At 43.2% G+C, this 12285-nt stretch overlaps 1 protein-coding gene across 1 annotated transcript in view; it reads right to left on the bottom strand.

Moving 5' to 3' along the window:
* btbd7 (BTB domain containing 7) overlaps window positions 1-12285 on the bottom strand; it is a 110898-nt gene that overhangs the window by 16337 nt on the left and 82276 nt on the right. The window contains exon 4 of the mRNA XM_036985231.2: window positions 1021-1229. Coding sequence (XP_036841126.2) covers window positions 1021-1229 — 209 coding nt within the window. The remainder of the gene's footprint in view (window positions 1-1020; window positions 1230-12285) is intronic.

Here is a 12285-nt window from a genome sequence, read left to right as displayed (position 1 = left end):
CTCATCGTTGAACTCGTCATCGTTCTTCTCGAATCCGGAGGACATTATACAATATAGAGGTAAGATGGATATTGATTTTGAGACGTATGTAGTATTTTCATATTTAAAGTATATGCTTTTCTTATTAATGCGAAATTCCTGTTATATTTCCGAAGACGAAAAACAAGCGTATCGCTGAAATGCCAACCGAGCCCTGAGCGTACCGCAAGCTTTTTGTTTCCAAAGCCTTTTACTTTTAAATCAGCTCGTGTCATGTTCATTTGGCTGTTTTATTATCGGATGTATTAGGTTACGAAAACCGACTTTTCAGATATAATGTCAATACAGTATGTTTGAGAGTTTATTTTTCACTGTGTTGTGCATGCCTGAGTTAAAGTGCCTTTTCACGCGTTTGAAGATTGTATAATGCTAACATCCTAGCCTTTGTATTTATTGTCAAATGGATTTCACATATGACACTACGATTTTCCCTTTGTAGAATTCCTTTGTTGGCTGAATATATCCATAGCATTTGGTGGCAACAGTCTGGAACAGGGACCACAGTATCTCCTGCAAGACCATCGGATTCAACCAACACTGGTAAAAATAAAAGTGCATTCTTACCAGATTTGGTTTATTGCTTATTTTCCTGTTCTTCTCAAAATTCCAAGGTCTATACTTATGAACACTTGTTTAAACTCTTTCTCGAAAGTGCTATTTGCTAGCTTTCCCATGAGATAACGTGGCACACTTAGCCACTATGCTAACACGACCAGCATGATTATTTCATGAAACAAATTCCGCACCAGCCAATTAGACTCTAGGCGGTATAGGCCTAGCCAACAACCAATAGAATTTATTAAAATAGGTCAACTTGGCCACCAGAGGGATGTTGTAAACCTCCAAATTCAAGGTCTAGTTAGTTCCGCTTGGTTTGTAACAAGTGTGCCAATATATATGACATGATGCATCCTAAACTGGCCTACTAACGCTAGACAAAGCGAGTGAGTGAGTGAGTGCATGCATCTGCCTGCCTCTCACCTGCAAATAGTCTGACTGGATGGCAGCCACCAGGTGTTCCTTGCCCAGTTCGTAGAGCACGTCAGAGGTCATGACCTGGCTGAACTCCTCACACAGGAAGTGCATGGCCTGCCGGTGGACCCACTTTGAGCCGTAGGGCTGCGAGCTCCACTTCAGGATGGGCACCACCGTGTCCAGAGAGATGCTCTCCACCACAATGTCCTCGCAACCTGAAGACAAAGGGATAGGTGGGTTTAAGAGGACATAAAGGGGCAAAATTGTAATATTTTGAAGGTTTTGCTTTCCATGACTGCAATATCTTAGTACTACACGTCACTGTCCCTGAACTGAATAAAATGGTCTGGTAACTGAAATGAATATAATACAAAGTCTAAAGCCAAGGACGCCACTGTCATATATAACATTGAGTACTGCAAATGTTAGCACGAGAGTGAGAGAAAGAAAAAGAAATTGAGTTACAGTGGGACCAAAAATACATACACATAATAACGACATTATAAATATTGATAGGAATGTATATCTGAGAAGAATTAAATGCTACAGTGGGGATCAATTAATAATTCACTCGATTGCACACACTGCTGTAGGGTAGTAGTGTTCCACACACAAAGCAATCAATCAATCTCAGAATATAATCTGAAAGTTACTAGTTCTCAAAAATCAATGTTTACATTTTAGTGATTTAGCAGAAGCTCTTATTAGCAGTTAGTGCGTTCATCTTAAGATAGATAGGTGGGACATCCACATCAGTCAGTCAGTACATTTTTCGTCAAATGATTTTTCAACAAAGTCAGAGCTAGGAAGGGTGTTAGTTCACAAAAGTCTTGTTTTTTCCTCTCCAACACCATCCCTCATCTCGCTTTCCACCCTGACTTTGTTTAGTAACCTTTGTGTCAAAGTGTACGTACGGGTGTGTATACAAGTCATTTTTGCAGTTCATCTAACACCGTAAATCTAACAGACAATGGCAAACTTTTTAAAACGATTTGCAATGGAAAGTTAAAGTGTGTGTTTCTTATTGGACAAGTCAAGATAGTCCCTCCCTGTTCCAGTTCGTTTTGTTCCATCAGGTGCCAAATGAACACGACCCAGACCATTTTCTGTCAACATCTAAGGTGTTACACACATTGAGCCATGCGTCACATATCATTTCAGAGAGACTGACAGAGCTCATAAAGCTCTGTGGCATGCGTAGGACACCACAAATCAGTCACACATCAACTGACTTCTTGGTGATCTAGGAGGTTGCTCAGAGCTGTATGCTATTTAAGCCAATTGAACCATTAGTCTAATGTTCACTGTTGCTAAAAATCTGTCTGACAGTCCTACTGAGATCTGTGGTGGCGATTAGCAAACTAGCGTGTCTCCTTGGTGACTAGGTCCTGCGGTGCGTTAGGGCAAATGCTAGTTGATCATGCAAACATGCTGGTCTCGTTAGCTTAGTCTGTAGACTTGGACACAACCTGTTTGGCTGCTGACACGCTCGTGGCTGTGCACTCTGGTGTTGCTGATGTGGTGGGACCACACTGTTCTTAAATGTCAGCTCAGCGAGCTGGCCCCGAGGCTGGGTATGACATAAGTCATGCAAGGTCAGCGCTCTTTGCCGTTCCACAAACTTGCTCTAGAGTTTCTAGTGTGCTCCTAGCACTCATTGTAGGGTGTTCACCCATAAATTGATTTCATTAAATGTTTATGAAAATATGTTCAATAGAGATGGTGTATTTCTGAGTTTTTCCCTTTTAAATCAACATTCAAAAAGGCATTCGCACGTCTGAGCTATCTTTTTTGCAGGTGCATAGTGACAGTTGAATAAGATGAGAAAAAACAAGAACCCCCCCCTTTAAATCACCATAGAAACAGCCCTTGTCAATGTTGATTGACCGGGCTTAGAGGAATAGAAAGCCACGGATATGGAGATGGTATCAAGTTTTATTTATGATTCAAAGCACAAAAACGTCTCCAAACGTTACCACCTCCCAACACAGAAACATGGAAGAGAAACAACCAAGCTGTGCATTAAAAATTAACAACGGTCACAACAAACGAACGTTCTTATGTAATACTGTTAAGTACAAGCATATTAAGGTTATAATATTGTAGAGAACAATCTAATAATGAATTGTGTGAATAATAATGACAGGTTTCTTTAGCCTATGTTTAGACAATTTAGTAGCACCCTCTTGAATTTCCCGGTATTTCACTACATTCTAGAGCAGTGAGTGAACGCCCTACTTCTTGTTATTACTGAAATATTAATGGAATGATCCACTGCAGGTCCACTGCTGCCTGATACATTGCATTATTAGCCCTTTTAAGTTACACAAAGTTCCTATAAGGTTAATTAAAGTATCAGTACTTTGCAACTCCTTAAATGTTACCCTAAGAAATGTCACAGATTTTTTTATATCACTCCTTAACTAAAGGGCAACTGTACATTACCAGTTTTTTTTACACTGAAAATCATTCCTAAACAAGCTTGTGGCTCTATTCTTAAAAACGTAAATCAGTATTTTTCTCCCACTCCTCTCCAAACAGACACCCACTACTATCATGGCTGCTGGATCAATACTTAAACTTTACTCTCGTCATATCTCACTGCAGGCCAGAAGAAGAAAAAAAATCTTGCAACTGTAAAACAAATAAATTATGTTGGGGAGTTTTTATTTAGCTCTTTCTTTGTTTATAAAGGGACGGGGGAGCAACGAGAGCATGCGGCGTTGAGGCAGTAAAACGCTAAGCCATATTGCTGATATCAGAGACCTAAATGAAAATGTCACTTTAGTGATGGGGTTGTGGAGCGCCCCGCAGAAAGCTGGCTTACGCTTCTCTGCTCTCCTGGGGAGGGCTGTGGATGAGGAGCACTAGCTTGTGTTTCTAATACAGTGGCCTGTAGTCCAGTCCATCCAACCTCAAACGGAGTATTTCAGCAGTGAAGAGCCTGTGTATTGTTTGATTATAGATGAACTCAGATGACCTGGAACAACTGGACCTGAGAAGTCTTCAATTCCATAACTTAATTGTCCCAGTACGGAAAAAATAATTGTGTAGCCAGGACCTCACAAAAATACTACATGTACTGTATACACCAACTATTCACATTTCAGTGATAGTTACCGGTTTTGTTTTCTCCATTTGAAAATGGTTCCATGGCTTTGAAAACACCTTTTGCTCACCAGAAACCAGAAGCCTGACATGTGAAGCAGCAGCAGCAACACCCCTGGCCCCTGCAGTGTTTATGATAGGAATTGAAGATGTACCAAAAGATTATTGCGGGCATCAACCAACTGAGCTGTGACTACAGCCTAATTTCAAGGTAGAGATTAGAAGGAAAGATACACGATGGGGTCTGATAGTGACTCGCACAAGAAGTCTCCCTGTCTCTTAGACACACACACACACACACACACCTCACAGGCATGTAGAACATATATGCTGTTAATCCCATTATGTTCACTCCTTCGTTTTCATCAGCATGACGGAGCAAATTAACTGGTCTCACTTCAAGCTGTGTATTCCAGATTTATAACAGCTGTTGATAGAGCCAAAACGGTGTATCCTGCCCTTATTATGCAAGCTCAAAGTCGTCAACACTGACATGTTGAAACATTCAGAACTTCCCGGGAAAACTTTTTTCAATCACAAGGCAATAAGGTTTTCATTTTTCACCTGTGGTCAGTCAGTGTAAATAGATGAAAATGACAACTGCGGCTATTCTGTGTTGAGTGGTTAAACAAAATGATCATTTGAAACAGGTCCTGCTACATCCTTCATTTTGAGTTATTTATGCAACTTTAGTTGTGATACAAACCTCAGAATGTATTAGAACTCAAAACATATAGACTAAGGCTGCATGATGCGACTAGCGATAACTAGAAAAAAGCTGCATGAAAGACATGCTCTGCTGAGATTCTTGCGCAGGCTGCACACACTTCAGTCCCTCATTCACAATTTGACAAGCGCTTGATAACATTCTCACCCATCAGACGATTCACAATTTAACCTGGTCTTTACATATAGCCTACTAATATAGACCTGCTAAAGCTGCCCCGGTACACTATAAGTACTGTTATTTCGAAGTGGAAACGTCTAGAAGCCACACAAGCTCACAGAACGGGACCGCCGAGTGCTGTAGCGGGTAGCGAGAAAAAAAATTGCCTGTCCTCAGTTTCAACACTCACTGTCTAGTTCCAAACTACCTCTGGAGCAAGGTCAGTGGAAGAACTGTTCGTCGGGAGCTTCATGAAATGGGTTTCCATTGCTGAGCAGGAGCACAAGCCTAAGATCACCATGCTCAATGCCAAGCGTCAGCTGGACTGTTGTAAAGCTCGCCGCCATTGTAATCTGGAGCAGTGGAAACCATCTGGCAGTCCGATGGACAAAAATGGATTTGGCAGATGCCAGTAGAACGCTACCTGCTCGAATGCATATTGCCAACTGTAAAGTTTGGTGAAGGAGGAATATTGGTCTGGGGCTGTTTCTCATGGTTTGGGCTAGGCCCCTTAGTTCCAGTGGAGGGAAATCTTAACGCTACAGCATACAATGACATTCTAGATGATTCTGTACTTCCAATTTTGTGGCAACAGTTTGGGGAAGACCCTTTCCTGTTTAAGCATGACAATGCCCCCGTGCACAAAGCGAGGTCCATACAGAAATGGTTTGTCGAGATCGGTGTGTAATAACTTGACTGGCCTGCATAGAGCCCTGACCTTAACCCCATCGACAACCTTTGGGATGAATTGGAACACTGACTGCGAGCCAGGCCTAATCACCCAACATCAGTACCTGACCTCTCTAATGCTTGTGGCTGAATTGAAGAAAGTCCCCACAGCAATGTTCCAACATGTAGTGAAATGCTTTCCCAGAAGTGTGGAAGCTGTCACAGCAGCAAAGGGGAGACCAACTCCATATTAATGACCATGACATTGGAATGAGGTATTCAACGAACAGGTGTCCATATACTTTTGGTCATGTAGTGAGTGTACAGTGCATTTGAAAGTATTCAGACACCTTGAGTTTCCACATTGTTATTTTACAAACTTATTCTAGAATGGATTCAATTGTTTTCCTCATCAATCTACACACAATACCCCAAGGTGACAAAGCAAAACATTTTATTTTTGTATTCAAAGGCACACACCTGTCTACAGTGGTTCGTCCTTTAAAAGTTCGTCCTTTAAAAGTTGTACTGCAGCACAGCTTGCATGATGCTGTAGAATTGAATGGCACGCTAGAATTCTATGGCACGCTAAGTGTGAACCACTGGTACCATTAATGCTAGTTAGTGCTAGTTTGACCACCAGAGGGCATCTTTGAGAAGCATTTGATAGCTTTCAATAGTGGCTGTACTGGAGAATGTAGGCACATGGGAGACCGGGGTTCAATTCCCCGACGGGGAGGAAGGAGTAGGCTGTCCTTGTAAATTTGAATTTGCTCTTAACTGATTCCATGTCTGTTATTTCATAGTTGTGAAGTCTTCACTATTATTCTACAACGTAGAAAATAGTAAAAATAAGGAAAAGCCCTGAGAAGGTGTGTCCAAACTTGACTGGTACTTGCTTAATTAATATTATGGTGTTTCTATTCCAAGAAAAAACTAAAAACCCTCGGTTTCAGTCAGGATGGAACGGAAAATATGGTAATGTACAACGTGACGATCGGGAGTACAGTATTGGGCTATTTAGCTAAACTATCCCTGTGTCGTGCGGGCACGTGGGAGACCGGGGTTCAATTCCACGACAGGGATTAAGGAGTAGGCTGTCCTTGTAAATAATAATTTGTTCTTAACTGACCTGTCTAGTTAAATAAAGGCTACACTACGAGCATAACATTTCTACACCCAGATGGAGATTCAGTGAAAATAAAAATCTCATTGATGTATCAAGACCAGTCCCCATGCTTGTCTCAGAGCAGTGGGAAACAGTGCTAAAATAGTTGTAGGCTATTGCTTCAAATCCTATTGCTTCTTACTTCAATATGCTCTTTAAATAAATAAGACCTGCACCACTTTTAGCACCACATTACTCATCACTAGTGAGACTCATGTCGCCTGCGGTAGGCCTACAGTATATCTAAAAATATGACGTGATTCTCCGCCAATAATTACATGAGAGTTCATTAGCAAGTGCATCGGCGATGTTGTACCCACAGCAACTATTAAAACAGTCCCAAACCAGACACTGTGGATTGATGGCAGCATTCGCGTGAAATTGAAAGCGCGAACCACTGCTTTTAACCAGGGCAAGGTGACCGGAAACATGACCGAATACAAACAGTGTAGCTATTCCCTCCGCAAGGCAATCAAACAAGCTAAGCTTCAGTATAGAGACAAAGTAGAGTAGCAATTCAACGGCTCAGACACAAGAGGTATGTGGCAGGGTCTACAGTCAATCACGGATTACAAAAAGAAAACCAGCCCGGTCGCGGACCAGGATGTCTTGCTCCCAGACAGACTAAACAACTTCTTTGCTCGCTTTGAGGACAATACAGTGCCACTGACACGGCCCGCTACCGAAACCTGTGGACTCTCCTTCACTGCAGTCGACGTGAGTAAAACATTTAAACGTGTTAACCCTCGCAAGGCTGCAGGCCCAGACAGCATCCCCAGCCGCGTCCTCAGAGCATGCGCAGACCAGCTGGCTGGTGTGTTTACGGACATATTCAATCAATCCTTATCCCAGTCTGCTGTCTACACATACTTCAAGAGGGCCACCATTGTTCCTGTTCCCAGGGAAGTTAAGGTAACTGAGCTAAACAACTATCGCCCCGTAGCACTCACTTTCGTCATCATGAAGTGCTTTGAGAGACAAGGACCATTGGTCAGGTAGGTCCACCCTACCTGACACTCTAGACCCACTCCAATTTGGTTACCGCCCCAATAGGTCCACAGATGACGAAATTGCAACCACACTGCCGTAACCCATATGGACAAGAGGAATACCTATGTGAGAATGCTGTTCATCAACTACAGCTCAGCATTTAACACCATAGTACCCTCCAAACTCATCATCAAGCTCAAGACCCTGGGTCTCCACCCCTCCCTGTGCAACTGGGTACTGGACTTCCTGACGGGCCGCCCCCAGGTGGTGAAGGTAGGTAACAACATCTCCACCCCGCTGATCCTCAACACTGGGGCCCCACAAGGGTGCGTTCTGAACCCTCTCCTGTACTCCCTGTTCACCCACGACTGCGTGGCCATGCACGCCTCCAACTCAAATCATCAAGTTCGCGGACGACACTACAGTGGTAGGCTTGATTACCAACAACGACGAGACGGCCTACAGGGAGAAGGTGAGGGCCCTCGGAGTGTGGTGTCAGGAAAATAACCTCACACTCAACGTCAACAAAACAAAAGGAGATGATCGTGGACTTCAGGAAACAGCAGAGGGAACACCCCCCTATCCACATCGACGGGACAGTAGTGGAGAGGGTGGTAAGTTAAGTTCCTCGGCGTACACATCACGGACAAACTGAATTGGTCCACCCACACAGACAGCATCGTGAAGAAGGTGCAGCAGCGCCTCTTCAACCTCAGGAGGCTGAAGAAATTCGGCTTGTCACCTAAAACACTCACAAACCTTTACAGATGCACAATCGAGAGCATCCTGTCGGGCTGTATCACCGCCTGGTACGGCAACTGCTCCGCCCACAACAGTAAGGCTCTCCAGAGGGTAGTGAGGTCTGCACAACCCATCACCGGGGGCAAACTACCTGCCCTCCAGGACACCTACACCACCAAAGATCATCAAGGACAACAACCACCCGAGCCACTGCCTGTTCACCCCGCTATCATCCAGAAGGCGAGGTCAGTACAGGTGCATCAAAGCAGGGACCGAGAGACTGAAAAACAACTTCTATCTCAAGGCCATCAATCAGACTGTTAAACAGCCACCACTAACATAGAGTGGCTGCTGCCAACATACTGACTCCAGCCACTTTAATAATGGAAAAATTGAAAAATGTATCACTAGCCACTTTAAACAATGCCACTTAATATAATGTTTACATACCCTACATTACTCAAGTCATATGTATATACCGTACTCTATACCATCTACTGCATCTTGCCTATGCCGTTCTGTACCATCACTCATTCATATATTTTTATGTACATATTCTTCATCCCTTTACACTTATGTGTATAAGGTAGTTGTTGTGAAATTGTTAGGTTAGATTACTCGTTGGTTATTTCTGCATTGTCGGAACTAGAATGTGTGACAAATAACATTTGATTTGATTTTAATTACATAGAGGCTATTTCTGTAATTCAGTGATATTTATTCCCATAGTAATTCATTATGGATCCTTAAATAAATAAACATCGGCATTTTGAAAGAGTATTTTTATCATTATTTTATTAACGAAAGCATAAAATGCCATTATTAGTTACATTGTTTTAGTTTGAATGTGCAGACTGGCACAAAGAACAGCGGGAACGTTTCCCTAGTCAGCGCCATTATTAGTGCAATGACCTTTAAAAGTGTTACCAGTGTGGCAGGGTGTGGGTCCTCCCCTCTCCCCCTTCCTCCTCCTCCCTTCCCCATGGGCTAGGTCGGTCTTCTGTGCGTGGCTCTGCGGCCCATCCCGTGCCCCCTGCCCTTGTGCCTTGAACCTTGCGCGCTTTCAGTGGATACAGCTGGAGAACTGCAAAGCAATCCCATCGTGCGCCCCTCGGGAGCCATGACCAATATGTATTGTCCTGCTAATAACAGGGTTAATAATATATCTGTGAGAATATCCAACGGGCTTTTATATCATTCTAAATACATTTTTTGGGTGATTTTGTTTTCAAATAAAGTAAAATGAACAAGAAAAAGGCCATCCTTTAACACGGGGTGAGACATTGTTACTAATTTGTAAATAAAGCCAGTTTGTTATTTAGAATTATTTATTTCAATTTTTAGGAGGGAGAGAAACCAAAAACCTACAATCATCTCATGGGTCTCCCAGTCGAGGGCGGCACAGGTATTGAGCCAGCATCTGTAGCAACACACTGCTATGCAGTGTGCTGCAGGTGCAACTCAGGTACTGCATAACGTGAACGGTTGGGAGTGGCCTACAGTATTACAGTAAGAGCAAAACAAACCTAACAAAATAAAAACTTAGTGTAACAACAGTTTTAATAAAAAATACTGAAGCCGTGCACAAATATTAGTTTCTATTTAGGTTTATGTCGCCCATTCCTTGTCAGACACAGTAGGACACAAAAGCATAATCAGTGCTCTAATTCACCCTTGCGCTGGTCTGGAGCAATGAAGTGGTGATGCAGGGTACCGTACTAAACCACAAATTACCTTTAAGTCCTGCAGCATAATCACAAAACCTTTAGTGGAGCAACCACTGTATATAAGGTCCCACAGTTGAGAGTGCATGTCAAAGCAAAAACCAAGCCATGAGGTCCACGGAATTGTCCATACAGCTGAGACAGGATTGTGTCGAGGCACAGATCTGGGTAAGGGCTGGGTAAGGTTGCCAATGTCTGCAGCAATTAAGGTCCCCTAGAACACAGTGGCCTCCATCATTCTTAAATGGAAGCAGCACCAACAAGACTCTTCCTAGAGCTGGCCACCCAGCCAAACAGAGCAATCGTGGGAGAAGGGCCTTGGTCAGGGAGGTGACCAAGAAACCAATAGACACGCTGACAGAGCTCCAGAGTTCCTCTGTGGAGATGGGAGAACCTTCCTGAAGGACAACCATCTCTGCAGCTTACCCCACCAATCAGGCCTTTATGGTAGATTGGCCAGACAGAAGTCACTCCTCAGTAAAAGGCACACGACAGCCCGCTAAGAGCTTGTCTAAAAGGTACCTAAAGGACTCAGAGCACGAGAAACAAGACTCTCTGGTCTGATGAAACCAAGATCAAATTATTTGTCTTGAATGGCAAGCGTCACGTGTAAAGGAAACCTGGCACCATCCCTATGTTGGAGCATGGTGGCAGCATCATGTTGTGGGGATGTTTTTCAGCAGCAGGGAGACTAGTCAGGATTGAGGGAAAGATAAATGGAGTAAAGTACAGAAATAACCTTGATGAAAACCTGCTCCAGAACACTCAGGACCTCAGACTGGGGTGAAGGTTCGCCTCCCAACATGTCAACGACCCTAAGCACACAGCCAAGACAACACAGGAGTGGCTTAGGGACCAGTCTCTGAATGTCCTTGAGTGGCCCAGCCAGAGCCTGGATTTGAACCCAATCCAACATCTCTGGAGAGTCCTGAAAATAGATGTGCAGCAATGCTCCCCAACCAACCTGACAGAGCTGGAGAGGATCAGAGTTAGAGTAAAGGGTATGAATACTTATGCAAATGTTGTTTTTTAATACATTTGCAAAAATGTCTAAAAACCTGTTTTTGATCAGTCATTGTGGTAGATTGATATACAGTTGAAGTGGGAAGTTACATACACCTCAGCCAAATACATTTAAACTCAGTTTTTCACAATTACTGACATTTAATCCTAGTAAAAATTCCCTGTCTTAGGTCAGTTAGGATCACCACTTTATTTTAATAATATGAATAGTAGAGAGTGATTTATTTCAGCTTTTTTTCTTTCATCACATTCCCAGTGGGTCAGAAGTTTAAATACACTCAATTAGTATATAGTAGCATTGCCTTTAAATTGTTTAACTGGGTCACGCGTTTTGGGTAGCCTTCCACAAGCTTCCCACAATAAGTTGGGTGAATTTTGGCCCATTCCTCCTGAGTTGGTGTAACTGAGTCAGGTTTGTAGGCTTCCTTGCTTTTAAGTTCTGCTAACAAATGTTCTATAGGATTGAGGTCAGGGCTTTGTGATGGCCACTCCAATACCTTGACTTTGTTGTCCTTAAGTCATTTTGCCACAACTTCGGAAGTATGCTAGGGGTCAATGTCCATTTGGAAGACCTATTTACGACCAAGCTTTAACTTCCTGACTGATGTCTTGAGAAGTTGCTTCAATGCATCCACAAAAGCTTCTACCACATGATGCCATCTATTTTGTGAAGTGCACCAGTCCCTCCTGCAGCAAAGCACCCTCACAACATGATGCTGCCACCCCCACGACATGATGCTGCCACCCCCGTGCTTCGTGGTTGGGATAGTGTTCTTCGGCTTGCAAGCCTCCCCCTTTTCCCTCCAAAACATAACAATGGTCATTATGGCCAAACAGTTATTTTTTTGTGTCATCAGACCAGAGGACATTTCTCCAAAAAGTACGATCTTTGTCCCCATGTGCAGTTGCAAAGCCTTGCCTTGCTGAGCGTCCTTTCAGGTTATGTCGACATAGGACTCGTT

Source organism: Oncorhynchus mykiss, chromosome 8 (genome assembly GCF_057628025.1).
Source record: "Oncorhynchus mykiss isolate SJ-2025 chromosome 8, ASM5762802v1, whole genome shotgun sequence".
NCBI lineage: Eukaryota > Metazoa > Chordata > Actinopteri > Salmoniformes > Salmonidae > Oncorhynchus > Oncorhynchus mykiss.
Note: the sequence above shows the minus strand (reverse complement) of the source record. Positions and strands in the feature narration are given on the sequence as shown.